Source organism: Toxorhynchites rutilus, chromosome 3, assembly GCF_029784135.1.
Source record: "Toxorhynchites rutilus septentrionalis strain SRP chromosome 3, ASM2978413v1, whole genome shotgun sequence".
Taxonomy (NCBI): domain Eukaryota; kingdom Metazoa; phylum Arthropoda; class Insecta; order Diptera; family Culicidae; genus Toxorhynchites; species Toxorhynchites rutilus.
The window spans coordinates 168,354,240-168,376,666 of NC_073746.1; the positions used below are offsets into that span (position 1 = coordinate 168,354,240).

The following is a 22,427-nucleotide window of genomic DNA, read 5'->3' on the forward strand; positions in this document are numbered from 1 at the left end:
GTTCATTCCCGTCTATAAGAGACATGTCGGTAGCATAGTTTTGGGCGTTTGAACGTTATGTCGGTTGCATAATTTCGAACGGTTGAACGTTATGTAGGTAAAATTAATACAGTATATGAGATTATATTCCATTTAACCACATTTCGCAAAACATTAATAAATAATAAGCAATCACTGAAGGACGATAATTTGACAGATTCATAGGACGAAATCGCATGTTTCCGTAAGTGTGAATGATTTTTGACGTAGAACTACGCCTTTCATTAAGGGTGCCAAATCAGAAAACAGGTCACGTTTTTATGAGATAAAGTTAACGTTAATAACTATTTTTTGCCGCGAACGGATTTTGTCGATTTACTTACCCAACGAATCAGAAATTCCCTAAGATTCGTTTGATGTGCTATACATTACAATCCTCTGATGTGTAAATGGTTAAAATTCATGAAAAGTATAAGCGTGTCCATTTTCCCATACATTTGTTCTGCTGATTTGTGAACTTTTCTACCCGTGCCGCCAATGACGAGCAACTTATCGTCGGGCAACGAAGGGGAAATAGCAAGATATAAAGTTTCCGTGAACAAAGGAAAAGAGGAAGAACGAAGGGGAATGTTTGGCTAGAGTATAAACAGTGGATCTCGTTGAGGCAAGCTGAGTAGAGGCGAATGAACTGCGAAGTTTAAAGCCTCTCAAAAACAAAGAAAGAAAAAGCAAGCTTTCAGTATCGTTCTAGATACGAAGCAATGAATATCGCAAGGAAGAACACTTGTTTTGCGCCATCACATGTCTTCGTTTCGGATTGAGCTGTGGACGCGACCAAATTACTCACTCGCTGATGTCTCTGGCATTGCAATCATTGCATCAAACTGACGCCATTGCATTAATGTTTTGAGCAACACAATTGTGTGGGGAATCATCAAGCTAGTCTATCGTCGGCTCACCAAGAAAATAAATGTTCTGTAATTTAGCCTGTGATTTGGCTAAGTTAATCTAGACCGGCAATATCAACAGAAAGGGCTTTTGTTGAGAAGAGCGCAAAACGGAAATGTTTGAATATTTAGTTTCTTCAAGCCATCGATATATGGATGTTTGTGTGTATATTTGCGTGCTTCATAACCCATACGTATAAATAGTGACTCTTCGCTACGCTAAAACAGAGATTACTGATTGTTGAGATTAACAGAAAGAGTTTGTTTCATTTATTTAGTCACCAAGAAAGTAAATGTCGTTCTAGAATTTTGTATGTGATTGGGTTTCGCTTGCCAGTAGCAAAACTTTCTCCGCTAAGGATAACAGCTGCGCTCAAGATAAGCATGAGAAAGTAATGCAACTTCGAGACCAGTAATATTAACAGAAGCGTTTCTTTTGAGAATAGCGCAAAATTATGAGAAGTGTTTATATTTCTAGTAGCTTCAAACCACCTATGTATGGCTCTGTATGCATGCTATGACGAACGTTTGGTTGACGTTGTACGAACGCTGCCTAAAGGTGCGATTCCACAGAGGCAATACTAAATAAAATGTAGCATGGTAATTGATACCTGCAAGTATTGTCATTGGTGTTGTTTCCATGCGGTGTCAAGAATATATTGATGTAGTTATGAGATGTGGAATAATGGTGTTGATGCAACAAATATACAATCGCTCGTAGCCGAGTGTATGTCAATTGCGAAAAAGGCCACCGGAATAGCGTTCGAGGGAAAATATATATATATATATATAAAATAATAGCGTAGTTCTACGTCAACAATGCGGTTGTATCATGGACACATCATTCTAATAAAAGCTTTATCAGTTTTGAAACAGTTTGAAAGAAAAAACAAAAAATTGACTCCATCCAAAATTGATCAGTTCTGACAATCAATGAACATTTGGAGTGCTTCGGGTGAATTTTTTCTCTGTTTGTGATTGAAAAACAAATACTATCACACAATAAATTGCATTGATATCCGCGAAAAGTTGAGAAGTGTGCTGTTATCAAATTTGATACAGATACACTGGAAGCGTGAGGTCCAAGGAAAGCGCGAATAAACGACCGGTAAACTTTCAGGGATTGAACGAGAGTAATATACACTTGTGCTTCTTCAAATAATTCAAAGCTAATTCTATTTGCAATCATACAGATGTGGCTTATATATCAAAACAAAACAATAGGGAATAAGCAGAAGGCACAGAATTCCAGCAAAGATACAGAAGGGAGAGATAGAGCAAAGATAACAATTTGCCAATTATTATTTTATTGGTGGACACAGTCCATTTCTTCTACTGCTGCTGCGAGTAGGGTAGCGTCGCTCATTCTGGTGCGAACATAATCCGCCCACCAAATTACGAGTAGGAATTTCCGACCCGTTTTGTCCTGGCAAGTACTCGTCACTGTCGAGAGGGATTCGTCGCAACTTCCTGACGTCTCGGCGGAAGGTGTTGTTGCCCGTTTTAATCGAGACAACTCGGACGAGTCCATCGCTCCCGGGGAAAATCTCCAGAATACGTCCCAGGGGCCACTGCTGCGGTTTCTCGTGGTCGTCAACGAGTAGTACGAAGTCACCTACGGCATCATTGTGGGACGATGCTTGCCATTTCACCATCCTTTGGAGCGACAGTACATACTCGGATTGCCATCGTGCTCGGAATTCCTGGGCGAGACGCTGAACATAGTTCCACCTCGAAAGCGCGCTCATCTGCTGCTCGAGATGGTTGACCTCTGGGAGAGCGTCGAGAGGACGCCCGATTAGGAAGTGTGCGGGTATAAGAGGTTGAGGATCGGAAGAGTTGTTCGAAAGGGCACAAATTGGACGAGAATTCATGCAGGCAGCAACCTGGGCGAGAAGAGTGCTTAATTCTTCGAAGGTGTAAATATAGTTACCTCCAGTCTTGCTGAGAAACCCTTTCGCAACCTTGATACCAGCTTCCCATAGCCCGCCGTGGTGGGGAGATCGAGCGGGTATGAAGAGCCATTGTATTCGTTTGTTGGTGAGGAAATCGTTGACCTCATCGCTGTGTTTGACAAAGTCGATCTGCTGGTAGAGTTCTCGAAGTTTCTTCGCCGCTGCTCGGAGATTCGTAGCGTTGTCAGAGTACATTTTGCTTGGTACTTCATACCGACTAGTAAATCGTGTGAAGGCGGCGAGAAAATCTGATGCACTTAGGTCCGAGACTGCCTCCAGATGCACTGCTCTCGTCCCAAAGCAGACGAGGAGCGCAATGTATCCCTTCGATGGTACTGCACCTCGGCGTCGACGTCTTACAAGGTTCACCGGACCGGCGTAATCAACACCAGTGATGGTAAATGGTGGAAATGGTTTCAAACGGTCCACTGGATACTGTCCCATCTGTTGAGTGATACGTGCTGGCAGGGCTCGACTGCAGATCACACAATCACGACACACCTTACGAGCAGCACTAATACCTCGCAGTATCCAGAACCGTGTGCGACAAGCTGCTAACAACGACTGAGGACCACAATGCAGATGCTCTTGGTGCTCGTGTAGCAGGATGAGTGACGTCAAGATCGAATGTCGAGGCAGCAAGATTGGATGTTTGTTGTCGTAACTAAAATCCGATTGCTGTAGCCTTCCGCCCACCCTGGCGACACCGTTTTCGTCCAGAAACGCAATAGTAGCTTCAGATTAGGATAAAATCTTTTCATCATTTCATTTCATCTGAAGAGAGTCGAGAGAAGTTCCGGAACTCAGGGTACCTAAAACGAAGCATTCGGGCGGTCGTACGCAATAGTAGCTTCAGATTAGGATAAAATCTTTTTATCATTTCGTCCATAAATCGATTTTCGTACACTGCGATGCAAGTCATTGCAGTAACTCGCTGCTCTCTTTCTATTTGTCGTTGTTCATCAGTGTCGAGATCGTCGGTTATAGTTGATGATTCACTGTCCATATACGATGGTTCCCAGGCGGGCCCATGCCACCAGAGAGGGTTCACCTGAAGCTGATCAGGAAATGTGCCCCGCGAGATCAGATCTGCGGGATTGAGAAAGGTGCCTATGTGGCACCAATTGATGGACGGCACATGGGTAGAAATCTCCGCCACTCGATTTGCCACAAAGGTCTTCCACCTTGCAGCACCACCGGTCAGCCATGCCAGGACCACTTTTGAATCGGAGAATGCACGAATCTCGTAGAAATCAGTAGGGAAGACAGCTGTTCTCACGTTGGAGATCAAACGAGCGAGAATAACCGCTGCACACAATTCCAGTCGTGGTGTAGTTGTTCTACCGTTACCGATGGGTGCCAGTTTAGAGACGAGACCAGTTCCGTACGCTGATCACTCTTCGGGGAATCTGAAAAGAGTTGAGAGACGAAAACTTTTGCACCAATACAAACCAATCATTGGTTAACTCACCGGGGGGAGTTGCGTCCCAGGCCACCTTCAGTTCCCACATGCGTTGCATCACCTCCTCGATGAGAATTTTCACCTCCAAGTCAGCTTCGGGAACGCCTTCCAAGACTGCTTCGCTGTTCGAGGCCCATTTCCGCAGGTGGAATCCACCGGCTGCAAATATTTCGGTGAGCTGCTCTCGTACTTCTTTGGCTTCTTCTTCGGACTCTGCACCGGTAAGGACGTCATCGACGTAGATGCCCTTCTTCGCCTTGCCAACAGCCACTGGGTATATTTGCTGGTAGGAATCGAGGAGTTGATCGATGCATTTCGTGGGTAAGTAAGAAGCGCTTTTAGTCCCAAAGGTGACTGTATTTAGGCGATACTCCCTCAAGGTCTCGTCCTTAGTCCATCTCCACAAAACTTTGAGAAAGTCACGATCGAGTTCGTTTAACCAGACCATTCGATACATTTGCTTTACATCACCAGCGAGTACGATTGGTGGGAAGCGGAATCTGATCAAAATATTGACCAACGAATCTTGAATAACTGGGCCACACATAAGCACATCGTTCAAAGAGAGACCGCTGGTGGTCTTTGCAGACGCATCGACAACGACTCGATATTTAGTAGTTGAGCTCGTTGTTTTGACCACGCAGTGGTGTGGGAGATACACCGATTTGTTGGAAGTAGAAGTATCATCAACGAGAGACATGTGGCCGAGATCGATGTACTCACGCATGAACGCGTGGTACTCATTTTTGAGTTGTGGGTTGCGGTCAAGTTTTCTTTCGATGTGGTGGAATCTTTTTTCCGCAATTTGCCTTGACTCCCCTAGCTGGTTGGGATCGTGCAAGAAAGGAAGACGGACAACAAACTTGCCTGATTCATTTCGGTAGGTATATTCTGCAAAGTGTTGTTCGCATCGTTGCTCTTCTTCGGTGAGATGTTTAGATGCGACGGCATACTCCTCGAGTTCCCAGAACTTGCGTAGCTGCTGAGAGAGATCGTCTTCGGTAGAAGCCAATAGGCAAGTCGACACTTGAGAACCTCTCGATGTGTTCGGCTCTTGATAACGACCAGCAACCACCCAGCCGAGTTTGGTGTTTTGCAGTGTTGATAAGCTGCCGTCGGCACTGATAGCAATTTTGCCAGGCTCGAGAAGTTGGGAGAAAAGTTCGACACCCAGTAATACTTCTACCTTACCCGGGCGGTGGAAGAGGGGATCGGCCAGGTGTATCGATCCAGGCATAGACCAATCGTCGATATTCGCCGGTTTGCCGGGCAACATTCTGGTGATTTTTTCCAATACCACACATGATACAGAGGTGCGGTAATCCGAGCAACGAGAGGAGATGATGATTTCGGCACACTTGTCAGCGTGCGCGAGAGTGGAAGAAATGCCTTCGAGATCCATGTCGGCTGCTATCGTTTTGAGGCCAAGTTGTTTACAGAAGCTATCACTAATGAAACTGACTTGGGACGCGCAATCCAATACGGCACGGCAGGCGTGTGGGCGTCCGTGGACATCCAAGACGTTGATGGCGACGGTTGCAAGCAGAACGTAGGATGTATCGAGGCAGGATGGTGAGTCGAGGGCCGAAATCAAGGACTGAGCTGATGTCCCTGGATTTGCTTGGGCCGTGACTGAATATGTTGGGAATGATGGTGGGCTTGCTGATGACGACGCCGGGTGTAGCAAGGTGTGGTGAGGTAAGCCACATTTCCTACACGTACCTGATTTGCAGCTCTCACCGGGGTGTACTTTCAGGCAATTATTGCACAGTTTTTTCCTGTTGACGTGCGAAAGTCGTTCATTGTGGCTCATATGAAGGAACTTTCCACATTGGTAAAGATGGTGGTTTTGTTTGCTGCACACGTTGCAATACGGAGGGTTCGTGGCAACGAATGCGGTGCCACCTCTCGATTGAGGATGAGGCTTTGAAGGTTCTTTGAAGGATACACTAGTTTTCGGCTTGGCTGGTTGTGCTGATTGAAGAGCAAAACTGCGTGACTCGACGAATTTCAGGAAACACTCCAGCGTAATTTCTGCCTCTTCCATTTCGGCAATCTTTTGACACCACAACTGTTTCGTATCTTGATCCACCTTTTCGCTTAGGATGAATAGGAGCCACGTGTTGCGGTCTTCTCTGTACATCGCGTTGAGAGCACGAATAACCTCATCTGACACGTCATGTAGCGATCGTAGACCATGTGCAGAGGATGACGTCAGCGTTGGCTGCGCCAAGAATCGCTTGATGTGCTGATTGGCGATCTCACGTGGTTTGTCATACCTGGCTTTCAGTTTTTGCAGCGCCGGTTGGTAATTAGCGTCCTCTATTTTCAGAGGCGAAATCAAGGAAGCAGCTTCACCAGCGAGGTTCGTCTTTAGAAAATACAGTCTTCTTCAGCGTTGGATTTTTGTGAACCAAGCTGTCGAACAGGTCAAAAAACGATTGCCACTCCAGGTAATTACCGCTAAAGACGGGCATATTCATCCGAGGCAACTTCAGGTCCGAAAGTGGGGAGGTAGCAGCAGTGACGCCAGAAGAGATGGATGGGGTGGCCATATTGATCGACATCATGCGGAGAAACTCGGTCTGTTGGTCGGCGAGCTATTTTATGACGTCATGCTGCGAAGATGATGATGTAGCCACGTGCTCTCGATTCTTCACCGCCTTTAGAAGCTTCGACAAAGGGTTCTTAAGCGAAATATAACACCTTTCGAAATCTCCTTGTCGATGCACGGCATCTTCGTAGGCTTTGTCGTCTTCACAATGGTCTAGTCTGCACGTCCACTTCTTCAGCCACTTCTGGCTTAATTTTTGCCACTACGTTGGAAATCCGCTTAATTCGTGGTTCAAGCGACTTACGTTCACGGAATAATTTATCCATCTTTATGGATTTCGCGCACTGTTTGCTCAAAAAGTCACTTATCTTTTAGTTCTCACACTATTGTTCTGCACGGCGATGCCAATCGGCAGAAGCACTCGGGGCCTGTATGGCGGCGACGGGGCCGATTCACGGGCACTCGCGGTCACAGAAGGCACGGATCGCGGCGAAGTTTTCGCAATCCGGTTCGAAGGACCATATGGAAGCGTGAGGTCCAAGAAAAGCGCGAATAAACGACCGGTAAACTTTCAGGGATTGAACGAGAGTAATATACACTTGTGCTTCTTCAAATAATTCAAAGCTAATTCTATTTGCGATCATAAAGTCTGCTTCATTTAATATTGGAAAAAATTCTTTTGCTCATTGTGGCGCTCCTAGTGGACGGATTTGGAAACTTTTTTCACCCACGTGTCGGGAAATTCATTACCTTTCACCATGTATTTATGTCATAACACCAAACGATAGCATTTTGTAAACAACCGCCATGGAAGCCGAACGGAGAGATAAAATTGTGCACAGTTTTCTTGAAAATCCATTGTTGTCGGCTTCTAAGCTAGCTAAACAGCTTGAAATGCCCAGAAATACCGTATGGCGTGTTATCAAGCAGTACAAGGAAACATTGACGACGGCTCGGAAGCCGCATTCGAAGCGTCGGAGTGGAACTGTCGGCCGGAAACTGCGTGGGAAAGTCATCAAGGCCGTCAAGAGGAATCCCAATCTTTCAGACCACGATTTGGCCAATAAGTTCCAGGCCGCTCACAGTACGGTGCGACGAATTCGTCTCCGGGAAGGAATAAGGTCATTCCGAGCCAGCAAACAGCCAAATCGGACGCTGAAGCAGAACAATGTGGCAAGAATCCGTGCACGAAAGCTGTACGACCAAGTGCTGACCAAGTTCGACGGATGTATTCTGATGGACGATGAGACCTACGTGAAGGCGGACTTTGGGCAAATCCCAGGTCAAAAATTTTATTTGGCGACGGCTCGGGGGGATGTACCTGCAAAATTTAAGTTCGTGTTTGCGGATAAATTCGCCCGCAAGTACATGATTTGGCAGGGGATATGCAGTTGTGGACAGAAAACCAAAGTCTTTCTCACTGACAAGACAATGACATCAGAAGTCTACAAAAAAGAGTGCCTACAGAAACGGATTCTGCCGTTTATTCGTGCCCACGACCGTCCAGTAATGTTTTGGCCGGACCTCGCAAGCTGCCATTACAGCAAAACGGTTATGGAATGGTACGCAACGAACGGGGTCAGCGTAATACCGAAGGACCTCAACCCCCCAAACTGCCCCCAGTTCCGGCCGATAGAGAAATACTGGGCAATCACGAAGCGGAGGCTTAAGGCAAAGGGAAAACTTGTTAGGAACATGACTCAAATGAAGAACTGGTGGAATCAAATCGCCAAAACGGTGGACGAAAAGGGTGTGCGCCGCCTAATGTGCCGTATTACGGGAAAAGTACGAGAATTTCTTCGAAACAGCAATGAATAATTTTTTAAATTTTTTTATGAAAGAGTAAAGAAAATGCTACATTTGTATGAAAAACAAATAATGAATTCGTTAATAAATGACTAAAATACACGCAATTGTTTGTGTTCCAATATTAAATGAAGCAGACTTTACAGATGTGGCTTATACAGGGTGGGCCATTTAAAGTGGAAGGATTTGTTTTTGCAATAGCAAAGTAAAGAAGTGGAATTTTAAAATTTTTTTTTTGAAATTCATTTATTTTGGTCCAAGGAGATTTGTTCTAACTACTTTTTGATTATGATATCTCGTAAATGACCGCCTCTGGCCTTGACCGCAAAATGTGCCCTTTTTTCGGCATTTTCCATTACTTTGCCCAATGTTTCGGCCGATATGGCAGCAATTTCTTGTCGGATATTGTCTTTCAGCGCAGCCAGGGTCCTTGGTTTACCAGTGTATACCTTGGATTTTAAATATCCCCATAAAAAAGTCAGGAGGCGTCAAATCAGGTGATCTCGGTGGCCAGTCATAATCGCCGTTTTTCGATATTAATCTTCCGGGGAACATTTCGCGCAATAATTTGGTCGTGGCAGCCGCTGTATGGCATGTAGCGCCGTCCTGTTGGAACCAGTAATTGTCCAATTCATTTTTACGAACAAATGGCAATAAAAAATCGGTTATCATTGTCCGATAACGCTCCCCATTCACGATTACCGTTGCTCCATTTTCGTTTTCAAAGAAGTACGGGCCGATGACTTTATCGGCATAGATGCCACACCACACAGTAACTTTTTGGTCGTAAAGAGGTTGCGTTTCGATGAATTAAGGGTTTTCAGTAGCATAAAACCGACAATTTTGTTTATTCACTCCTCCATTCAAGTTGAAATGCGCCTCATCAGACATTATGATTTTTTGCCAAAAGCCACGTTCATTTTGGCCATTTCGATGGTCCATTTCGCAAAATCAAGTCGACGTGGTAAGTCAGATGGGTTAAGTTGTTGAGCCATTTGAATTTTATACGGAAACATTTTCAAATCAACACGAATTATGCGTCGGAGAGTGGTTCGAGCGATGCCTAACTCTTGCGAACGATGGCGACCTGATGTCGATGGAGTCTCTGCAACACTGGCTCGAACGGCATCAATATTCTCGTCGAAACGTCTTGGTCGTTGTCTGGACAGATGACTGGCATTACCAACACTACCAGACGATATAAATTTGGCATATAATCAACGTATAGTGTTGTCTCCAGGCGATGTTTTAACTTTATTTTTATTTTTCCACGCACGTTTAGTTAACACAATTGAGAAGTTATTTTGAATGTACAGCTGAACAATTTCAGCGCGTTGTTTAGGTGTGTATTGTTTCATGGTTAAAATTGTACTGAAATGACGCTTCCAACGCGGTATGACATTTGTTAATCTGACATCTCTGTCAAAAGTTATGGGGTTGCCAGATGCTTTAAATGGTCCACCCTGTATATCAAAACAAAACAATAGGGAATAAGCAGAAGGCACAGAATTTCAGCAAAGATACGGAAGGGAGAGATAGAGCAAAGATAACAATTTGCCAATTATTCTTTTGTTGGTGGACACAGTCCATTTCTTCTACTGCTGCTGCGAGTAGGGTAGCGTCACTCATTCTGGTGCGAACATACACTATTACATATATTTAAATCGATTGGAAAAATCTGAATGAGCAGGGATTCCCTCCAAATTTAACAACACAAGCGAAACATAACTGCTGAGACTGCTGCACACGGAATCAATAATCCTTGCTATTATCCATTGACCAGTGTGTCTTTTTCCGAGTTTTCCTCCGTTGCTGCGTGTATTTATGCAAATACGGCGCCGAATAGTAATCCAGCCTTTGTGCGTTATCCTTGACAGAACGCCAAATCGGAACTCGAAATTATCTTCTTTCCGTTCTTTTTTGTGTGGTTTGATGTTTTTTCCACGTCCACTCCCGTTTCCACCCGTCCACCGTTGTCGTCTTGCAAGGCCGTATGATATTCATAATTTACTGATACCATGAAAAAGGTAGCGGCTGTTCGGAAAGTATTCAGAACCTTAAAAAAACTTCCGAGCGAAGCAAGGAAACGAGCCACGCGCAAAAAAAAAGAAAGGACAGAATGGAGCTTTCACTACAATTTGCAAAACCAGCATCAAAGCAAACAAAACTGATTTCCGGAAACGAATTTTCCACCGGCCTCCGCAAAATTTGTGGAAACTCTGTGTATTGGTTTTTGTTCCAGGATTCTTATTCTCTGGCGCGGAGCTCATTTCTCATCGCACTTCCTGCAAAGTAAATGGTTTCCAATTTCTGAACGGGCGCAAGAGTAATAGGGTAGGCAATCTCTATAAAATTAAAAACTTTTCCTGCGCGCTCATTGCAAGGGAAGCTAATATAACCGACCCCCCCACCCTTTCTTCCCATTAATCCAAGCCTCAGATGGCACAAAAAAAAGTTTTTCTCTGGTGCTGATGCAGCTCACTCGGTGGTCAATTCTATGGTGTAACATCCGGTGGAATCTATTTGGACCGAACATTCGTTTTGTGGGGGAATGAATTTTCTATGGATGCTACGGAGGCACTTCGGTAGGGTAGTTCCGTTATTGGGAAAACATATTTTAAATCGTTTTTCATGAATTCAATTATTGTGAGTGTTTTGTATCTGTATTTCGTCGTGGTGCATTTGTGCATTTATGCATTTATCACTTCCGTGGAAATTTTCCGTCCACTGAAACGAGTGGTTATAACAGTAATAGTTCCAAAATATTTTCGATTATAGCGCTGAGAGCTTCCAGTCTGATGATCGCTACTGAATAGATAGGTAATGGTATTCTAATGTTCTGCTTTCAGAAGGTTCCAACCACCCTTGTTGCTACTGATTGAATTCTAGCCAATGCTCAAATTATATCTCTCTAGTTTCTTTCAATTTTCAATTGCTTAAACTCAATCGAACTATTTATTCGGTAGTGGAACTTGAATGTTCTAAACTTTCGATATACAGCCTAGATCACTAACAAAGAAATCTCGAAGGCTCTGCATTCCTTCGACTTATTCTTCCAGTTTGAATTGTACAAAGTTATTGGTAACTTTATAATTGCAGGAAAGTAAAGATCAGGATTTTTACAATTGCATTGCACATGCAATTATTTCTCGATTTCAAACACAAGTTCCCTCCAGTGATTTTGAACAAGTCAACAAATTTCACCAACGTAAAAATAATGTTTTGTGTAAAATTAAAAGCCATCTTTATTCTTCTTTTCGGATTACTTTGAATCAATGTCTGAGGAAAACTTGCTGCAATGCCAACAATGCAAAAGTTTGATAAACAAAATGGCAATAATTGCTCTGTGCTTGACAGGCTTGCTCAACTTTTTCTTCTTGTATTTTCTTTTTCATCTTTCGACTTGTCGCTTTAATGAGACGTGCTGTTTTATCAAACTTGTTCGTACATCGAATGTCCATTTAAGATTTTTTTTTTGGGTTCGGTCGGCTCTTTCTCTTACACCCAATCACAAATACACGCAATAATGCTTCCGGAAAATAAATTAAAAGAGATTTTTACAATTTCGTCGGGTTCATACTTGTAACGATGCCCAGCAACACCGATTCATGAGATGCTTTTTTTTAGAGATTTACACTGTGCCAGCTCCAATCTTCGTCCGTGATAAATAATTCATTTAATGGGGGTCTGCTTGAATTGAAAATTCAAATGATCCCATCCAAACGAACGGCGTTGTATTGTACTCGGAACATAATATGGCATTATCTGTGGACAATATGTATGCACTTGTTGTCGTAGAGACACTACTAGAATGGAGTGATGTTTTGCATGTGCGACAGAATGACAACCTAAGTAATGGGGTTTTGTTCCCCCATTATGACATTGTGGCGTACTGCTATGATATTTTCATGGGAGAATTAAAACAGTAAAATTAGATTTTAACACGTTACGTGCCATTTTTTGAAGTTGTACCATTCAGGGCGCGTGGGGCGTATACGTAGTGTTCTCCGATAATCACTCGATTAATCGAATAGTTTCTACAACAATCGATTATTTATCGAACGAATACTGTGCAACCAATAATCGAAGCAAACGAATAATTTACGTCGATTAAATCGATCCAAATTCAGAGAAAAAACACCGGAACGTCTCTGCAGTTTTAACATATTAAGGACCGCTCACGAGTTTTCTCGTGTTTCGCGTTCCGTCTGTTACGGATGGATAACGAAATAACCCGTGTTTTCCACACGCTGTTTTAGATGTCACCTACTTTGATACATTGAGTTCTTATATTTAAATAAAATTTTATGATAATGATTATAAAACATTTTTTTCATAAATAACAAAGTTATTATTGTTTTAGAACGTACAAGTTTGCCTCCAAAACGTGCGGTTTCATGCGTGTGTTTTACAGATTTCTTTGCGGTCCTTAATATGTTAAATGTTTTAGAGGTGTTTTGATTATACAGGTCGGACTCGATTATCCGGAGAGTCGATTATCCGGGATTCGATTATCCGGAATTTTAGACTCGATTATCCGGAGTATTTTATTTTTGACTTTCATATTAAATAGCTAATATGGGTATCAAACGAAAGGGCTCGACTAGTAAAATACAGTTATTTATGAAAAAGTCAAATTCAAGATGGCGGCCACTACAAAATAGCGGATTTCATACTTTCTCAGAACCCCATCAACATAGGTATCAAATGAAAGGGCTTGACTAGTAGAATACAGTTATTAATGAAAAAATGCAAATTCAAGAAGACGGCCACTACAAAATGGCGGATTACATATTTTCTCAGAACCCCATCAATATGGGTATCAAATGAAAGGGCTTGACTAATAGAATACAGTTATTGATGGAAAATGCAAATTGAAGATGGCGGATTTCATATTTTCTCAGAACCCCATCAACATGGGTATCAAATGAAAGGGCTTGACTGGTAGAAAACAGTAGATCTTGAAAAATCCAAATCTAAGATGAGTTCCCAATTAAACAATTACTTTTTAATGGTTCCATTCAGCTTGCCCTCTTTGTATTTATGTTTGAGTGTTTGTAGAATTGTCCCACATTAATAGAAAATTGACCTCGTTCCTGTTGACTGATTGATCCAAAATTTGGAACATACCTTTAATTCTACTGTCATTATAAAACTGCGTATTCCATGATCTTGAAAAATTCATTTTGGCCGCTGCTAAAAATGGCTGAATGACTTGACTTGGGGAATACACTACACTATGAACAACATAAACTCGAAAAAACCGTTCAAAAAATTATTATTTTCAAAATTTTTATTTCTTACCTATTTTTCTTCGGAATATTTTCATGATGTACTGTATTCTATTAGTCAAATCATTTCATTTGATACCGATATTGAGGGGATTGCAAAAAATCCAAAGTAGACCATTTAGTGGCGGCGATCTTTTTGAATTTATGTTGTTTATTATGTTTCGTGTTCTCCAAGACAAGTCATTCAGCCTTCTTTTAGCGACGGCCAAATTACATTTTTCAAGATCATGGAATACGCAGTTTTATAATGACAGTAGAATAAAAAGTGTCTTCCAAATTTCAGATCAATCAGTGAACAAGAACGGGGTCAATTTTCTATTAATGTGGGGCAACCCTACAAACATTCAAACATAAATACAAACAGGGCAAGCTTGGTTTCATACAGAAAAAAGCAATTAGTTGTTTGGGGACTGCGGTCATCTTGGAATTGGGTTTTTCACAAACTGCTATGTTCTACTAGTCGAGAACTTACTTTTGATATCTATATTGATGAGGTTTTGGAAAAAATATATATGGCTCCATTTTGTGATGGCGGCCAATGCATTTTCCATGAATAACTGTATTTTATTAGTCAATCCCTTTCATTTAATATACATATTGATGGGGTTCTAAGAAAATGTGTAATCCACCATTTTTTACATTTTTCATGAATAACTGTGTTCTACTGGTCAAGCCCTTTCATTCGATACCCATACTGATGGGGTTTTGGGAAAACCCATATTGATGGGATTTTGAGAAAATATGTACATAATACGCCATTTTGTAGCGGCCGCCATCTTGTCTTTTCAAGATCATAGAATACGCAGTATTATAATGACACCAGAGAAAAAAATGTGTTCTAAATTTCAGATCAATCGGTAAACAGGAAGGGGGCTACATTTCCATTAATGTGGTACAGCGCTACAGACAAAGCTACAAAGTCACAAACATACAAACGTGTCAACCTTGATAAAACCAGTTTAATAAATAAGTGCAAATCATAATTATATCATGTTAACCGAGAGAAAATTCGTTTTTATGATTCGATTATCCGGAGTGAAAAAAAAATCAATACTCCGGATAATCGAGTCCGACCTGTATTGAATTCACAATGTAATGGTCTACATGTTTTTGTCAGTGGACTTTTGGTTTGTCATTCATAACTTGTGTCATCAACTTTTCAGTTCAGAATGTTCTTTTGGAATGTGGTTAAAAATTAAATGTGAGTGAAAAAAAAAATATTGCTGGGCAGCAAATAAGAAACCGCATTGTTTTACTTTTTTTCAACCATTTGATACATTCTCCCTCTCCCCTATTCTCCTACAACAGGTTAGCTCAGATAAGAAAAAAAAATGAGCAGTGGGGTAGGGCGGGGCTAGTTGTTCATTTTTTTAATAAATTTGGCTATAACTTTATAGTACGAAGTTTTGCGTTAGAATGTTATGTACCACAATGAAGCTTACCTTTCACCCTTTCAACAAAAAATAACCGCAGAATCAGTTATTTGACTTTTTCTTTATGTAACGTCTTTATATTTCAGAAAAAATTGACCAACTAACCTTACACACGGGGTAAGTTGGTCAATAATAGGCATGTTCTTTTGGAGCAAATAAGCAGCGTTTTTCCATTAGAAGTTTCCTTCATTATAAATTAATTAATTAAATCAAAACAAAAACAGTTAACAAATATCATGTAGTCAAGTAAAAAAAAAACAAATTAATAAAAATTTCAAATTCTCATCGTTGTTGGAAATTAGTCAGGCAAACTTTTCTAGCGATTTCGTCTCTCTTCCACTTTGTGGCGCACCAGAGATGCCAGGTTTGGATACATGTCTTCATTTTGAAGACATTTGATTATATGTGAAGACATTTCAGTATGAGAGCGTACGTGTATTTTTAAAAGATCTTATTCCATGAAATTCTAACTATTGGCCGAAAATATCGTCAAAAAAAGTAGGGCTTTAGTCTAAGCGAACGAAGCGGTCTGAATACTTATTGTCTCTAGAAGACATTACTTCATTTGCGCTGGGCCTATACTATCCAATAGATTAACCTAAACCTTTCAAACGATCACTTCACAAATCGAAGGTTTTCCGGTTACATACCTTTTCTACAATTAATTTCATGGATATGGTTTGAGTTACAAGCAAAACTTCAAAGCTGAAATAAACAAATAGTTATCACAGTTCCGTTTTTGTGTGAAGAACTTTGTAACGATTCTGAGAGAGCAGAATCGGTGATGTGATTATTAGCACGTCACTTGCTTGGACTGTTGTATCCTGTCGTTAGGAACACAATGCACGAGGATAACGAGGAAGTAATCATGACGGTGATGGTAAGCCAAATCCCACTGTTCCCGATCCATCTCCTTATCCTTACATTTCATAACTCAAAGTTTACAGTCCTATCCCTACATCAGCTATCATTTGTAAAATGGCTCTCCTCGTCGAAAGCCCGAAAACGACAGCCATGACGGGGCGAAGAGTCCTGATGGTGGATACGCGACGAGTGACTAGTTCTTCTGGATTGAGCCGTAAGGGAGTCAACACGTTAATCGACATCCTCATTTGATTAGTTTGTCGAAATTTACCTTCTCCAATCCAATTAGTTTATTAGAATCATCAATTTTATAATAAATAATCACTGAATTCAACTACGCTTTATATCTGCCGAATAAATCCAGTTACAACTTTTCTCCGATATTATGGTGAAAACATTTGAAGACATTTGGAAAAAATTACCTGGCATCCCTGCTGCGTACAACCGGTTTCTTGCTTGCATTTGTTTTGATGACATTTGCACCGTTAGCCCCAAAGTATATTGAAATAGCCTTCAGGTATGCTACATTACTCGATGCATTATTGTGAGTTCTGATATTCAATGTGAGCGTTTATTATTTTTAATGTAAATTTTAAAGTTTGTACGGTGGATGGTATCAGGCTGTCTCGTATCAAATACTCTGGGTTTAGCAGAAAAACATATGCTTTTTATATTTGTTTACAGCTTGCGTAATGAAACGCGGCATACCTGAAAATTTTATATGCATTGCTCTCAAACGGGCAATTTATGTGACCAACTAACCCCTCTATCGCTTTTCGGCCTAAAGGCTAAGATCAAAGTGTAAAACTAGCCCCTCTATATATGAAAAAGTATATTCATGAGAATTCAATGAAAATAATTTTAAAAGCGATTTCCATGAACATTTAAAACTAATAGGGGAGGTGGGGGTAAAACGAACATGTTATGAAGAACTTCAATTATATCTTTGGAAACTCATGTTTCCCAAAACTTTGATGCAGTTTCTTGCAATTCAATATACTGTTTTTTCAAATGTTCAAATATTTTACAGAAAAGTGTTTTTCAATGTTTTTTACTGAAATTATGATGGACATATAGTGGGGGTAATATGGACAGGTTTGTAATATATGAAGCGTAGAGGGTTATCGATCGCGATAGGAATAATTTTATTCAACCAAGGTCTGAACTCATCACGAATGTCCTAAGAAGTGATATCGTGCATTTCAACAGTATAAACGGACAGACCCTCAACTATTTTGCTTTTGGTTTCAGTCAGCTTCTAAACAGTCCACAGTTGATTTCCATTTATAGACGCAGGAATAGGAATCCTTAGGAATAGATTAAACAGACTTTTCACAGTCCATCTCACTCCCACTGGCAACTGTCCGTTTTACCCCATCAGTACAATTATTTCAATAATTTATCTTTTCCACTCAAAAATGAATTTACTTTTCCGTACATCCATAATATCGCTTCTCTGTTAACTCACAAACCGAAATATAACCATCAGCGAGTTGAATTTTGATAATAAACCACTCAAAATGCTTAATATCGAAAACGCAAAAATTACATTCGCACGCGGAATAATGTATGACTTTCAGTTTTCGTTTCCCTGTTCCACATTTGATTAGTATTCGTTACCATAGGGTGGCTTAAATATTATAGAATAACTTGTAGAAGGTGTTCTCATTAACAGAAATTTGAAATTCAAAATGTAACTATACAAATCAACCACCTGTCCATTTTACCTCCACTGTCCGCATTACTCGCGGTTCCCCTACATACAATAAACTTTTGTTTTACGTTAGAACCGATTTTTTATGACTATTTACCATTTTCAGAACCAATTTTATAATGCGCAAACAGAGAATGATTTTTGGAAAAATTGGTTATGATCAGCAGCACTAAGCGATACTGCGACGTAAAGGTCATCATGTACCTTTATGCTGCTTTGTTCAAATGTAAGAAATTACACATACGGAAGAAATCTGTACCAATCTGTACTTTTTGACGAAAATATGTACTACAGAATACAAAATCAGTACCAAAAATAACGAAAAAATCTGTACCTTCCAGATAAATATGTGTGGCAACACTCTTGTGCTCGTTCGTCAAGATGCCTCCTTCTTTGTTCCTGCACATTTAGTTTTTAATTTTAAATCTTCCCGCTGTACTTTTTTTTTTGTTTTTAAGTAGGTCATCATTAAGACAATTTTAAACGCGAACTTTTTAGTCATTTAGTCTGTCTACAGCGTCATTGAGAACAAGTTAACTTTTTTTGCTCGACGATTTTTGATATGGATTGGGGTTTTGTTGTCGGAATCTGCATTGGGAATTCTTTCCGAAGGAACAAAAGGTCAATAAAGTATACTATCTTGGCGTTATGAGGCGCTCGAAAGAGAAAATTGGTTGGAAACAGTCAGATTTGTGGAAGGGTAACACATAGATTTTGTACCACGATAAGATAATGCGCCAGCTCATCGATCGATAATTGTGAAGAAATTTTCGACCAAAAATAAACACGAATGTGATTGAACAAGCAGCGTACTTCCCCGTGTAACCACTCCGGGGGACCCGTTTTGACAGAATTGAAGACATTAAACGAATGCGCTTCGTGAACAAAAGTAAATTCTTGAATACAACTAAAAAAATGATTCGATTAATGTTTTGTTCGTTGGAAAAACTATATTCGTTCAGAAAGAGCCTGTTCTGGAGGTGATAATACTAATTTTGATGACAAATAAAGCATTTTCTTCAAAAATATAAATTTCCGGTATATATTTGACGATTGTGCCCCATTTACTCGAAAGATATTCACCCGAATTACAATCACCCGAATGTAACAAATACCCGAATGCGACAGGTACCCGAATGGAACATCTACCCGAATGGACATTACAGCTATATTTTATTAGAAGCTTTTTTTCATATTTAATCCTGATGAGCGTTATTAAAATGATAATATTTATACATTGACTGGTATCCAAAAACAAAAACGAGAGAAAGCGGCGTTGTATACTGTATTTTCCAAAGTTATGAAAAAGGTATATATTTTCATAAAATTCTATAAATATAGTCATAAAATTACTGATTTTGTATGTCTTTCAAATTCGAATATACACAATATCCAGCCATTTTGGTCACGTAGCTCATACACGTGGAAGAAAATCATCAGTTTCAAGCAGTCGACATGAAATTCATAGAATGAGATATTGAAATTTGTTAAAAATGAAAAAAAAGACAGATAATTTCATCATGAAATGATAAATTCATGATAAAAATTTCTCTGCGGTGATAAATACGTAGGTACCATTTTTTTCCTGTGAACTCTTTCAAATTTTCATGGCATTTATGCTTTATATTTTTTATGTTAAAATTACCTGCTTAGTTTTCCAAATATTCTATAACCCGTGCTCATTTCCAAATGTTCTCTTACCCTAAAAAGAAATACGGAAAGATGGCGGCATATCAGTTGTGCCTACACTAATTTATAAACATGACACAGTGAAGTCAACATCATTTACAAATTCCCTCATTACAATCTATCATTTTACTTTGCATTTTTGTTGCTCTTTCATGTTGTTTTGATTTAATCTTATTTATCAACAGGAGATTCATAATCTGATCTGTCGGAATTTTTTCTTCCACATTCGGGTAAATGTTGCATTCAGGTATTTGTCGCATTTGGGTAAATGTTCATTCGGGTATTCGTCATATTCGGGTGAATGTCCATTCAGATATATGTTGCATTCGGGTATTTGTCACATTCGGGGTAATGTCATTCGGGCATGTGTTACATTCGGGTAAATGTACTTCGGGTAAACGTGTTTCTGATGAATGATATTCGGGTGAATGGGACACAACCATATTTGACAGAATGTATTAATTCCGAAGGGGAATTTTTCATTTTTACACTTTCCCCTCATTGAATACTACACAAATTCTCTCCTCCGAGGTTCAGTTGTACAATCGACAAACATGAATTTAAACAAACATTGATTAAATACACAACGTAATCTGTTCCCAACGAACTTTGACAATTATAAGGTATGCTATAAAGGTCCTCGCGTTAGTATTAGTAAATAGCATGCAAAACAGCGTACAGTTTAGGAGGAATTCTAAACAATATTTTATTTGACTTTGTCTCCGAGTTTAATTTTGTGAAAAAAAACATACAGAAAACGGGATTATATCAACGAAATTCCTACGAAAATACACATGTGTGAGTAATTTACGTGTACGATACAAAACATCTAGCTCACCTGTAGTATATGTCAAACCACGTTGATATGTACCAGACGAAGAGGATCACATAGTCTCACATGTTGCTCACGTGATCATCATCGTGTCACATGTTTGGTACCAAAGTGCTGCTAACCACGTCCAACCATCCACAAACGAAGACCATGATGACCAGCAGTATGAATAACGAAACCCATATAAAAATGATGAATTGCAGACTCAACACATGCCGTTTCCACACTCTTAATACCTTAACTTGTTCCGTCTAGCATCATTTATGTCACCATAGCAACATCCCCATCAAATGAACGAGGGAGGTAGTTCAACTTGCTTCCACCCAATTTATTGTTCCGTTTCCATGTGAGAAAAAAATCGAAAAAATGTAACACCCTCAAGAGAGCATCAATCTAGGATCGTCTTATGAAAACATTAACAAAAATGCTGTGTGGTTTATGTTTTCAATTGTACTGTGCAACAATTTGCAACAAAACATTAAATTTCTGATCTATACATATTCAATCATAGCATTAATGCCGGTTAACCGGTTGACTTTTAGTTAGTGTGACGATCGGTCAGTATCATTTATCGCGTGATATTAGAAGTATGCATGTTTCTTAAATGCATTGTTGGATTTTCTGCCGAAAATTTATGAATACAAATGCAATCGTGAAATGCATTCTTTCACCGGTTATCACCTTACAACTTTACAGATTTAATGGAAGAACCATTAAACAACAAACTGCGGTGAAAAGCTACCGTTATTGAAGCACAAGCAATCGCATTCCCCGGCAGAGAAAACAGGATTTTGGCTCATTGAAGGACAAAAAAATGCGTTACCACCTTGATAATGGAATATAATTTAAACGCAGTCAAACTGTATATGTGTGCACAGCTTTATATACACATTGTGTATGGTATTTTTAAGTCAGTTCGAATATTACAAAAAAAACCGTTAAACGGTTCAACTGATAGGTGAAATGCGGTTAAAGTGAACAGGGGTGGTAAAATGAACCGGTGCTTGAAGTTCAATAATTTAACTAAAACCAATTGATATTTCTTGATTATTCTATTCTTAGAACACATGAAGCTTTTTAAGACACTCTGTTATACACGAAACTGTCAAATGTTGAAAATGCTAAATAAAGCAAAAATTTCACTCACTGTAGCCATTCGGATGTGCTTTTGCACGCATCGTATTTAAGGAATTATTTTATCCCACCTGATATCTGCGACAAATCATCACTTTGAACGACTGTTCACATATTCCAGAAGTCCAGATTTCAGCGATTAATTTGTATTCGAAATTACTTTGTTGATTGGGGTAAAATGAGCCACCTCTGGATAACGACCTACAATGTTATGTTTTCTAAAGCTGATATCACCATTTGATTTCAATTACATGAAAATTGCAATTGCGACACTGGGTGAATAAGCTTGTTTCATACATTTACCCACTATTTCAATAATGGTTTAAACAAATTTAGATAAAAAGCAACGCACAAATCTATCCCTTTTAACATTATATGTGTAATTTTTTCATTTTACCACCAACATTTTTGATTCTTTCCAATCGCACACAAAACATATGTTCGATTTAACGCATTTTTCTTTTAATAAAAATGTACTTCTTTTTATATTTTTTGTTGTAAAAATCGTTCGATATCTTGAACACACTCAGACTAGAATATTCTTCGAAAAACGGGCATTGTAGTGGTATGTAAACGGTGTAAAAGGGCATATTCCTTAGGGTGTTAATTTTATCACCTTTTCCCCTATACCTATTCAAGTCAAATATTTATTAGCCAAAATCGAATTGCTTACCGCAAAAGGAAGAAAGAGAATATATACGAAATGCGCCAATTCAACGGAACCACTCCCGGTGAAAGGAAGAGATGACAAAATTCATCGAAACCAG

The 22,427-nt window shown here is 39.8% G+C and overlaps 1 protein-coding gene across 1 annotated transcript; it reads right to left on the reverse strand.

Annotated features, from left to right (window-relative positions):
• Positions 1–2,227: 2,227 nt before the first annotated feature.
• On the reverse strand, positions 2,228–6,910 carry LOC129773646 (uncharacterized). Its single transcript, XM_055777288.1, has 5 exons — positions 6,758–6,910; positions 4,353–6,714; positions 4,270–4,290; positions 3,722–4,189; positions 2,228–3,615 (listed from the first exon to the last, which is right to left on the reverse strand). The coding sequence occupies exons 1-5, from the start codon at positions 6,908–6,910 to the stop codon at positions 2,228–2,230; spliced, it is 4,392 nt and encodes a 1,463-aa protein (XP_055633263.1).
• Between the last annotated feature and the right edge of the window lie 15,517 nt (positions 6,911–22,427).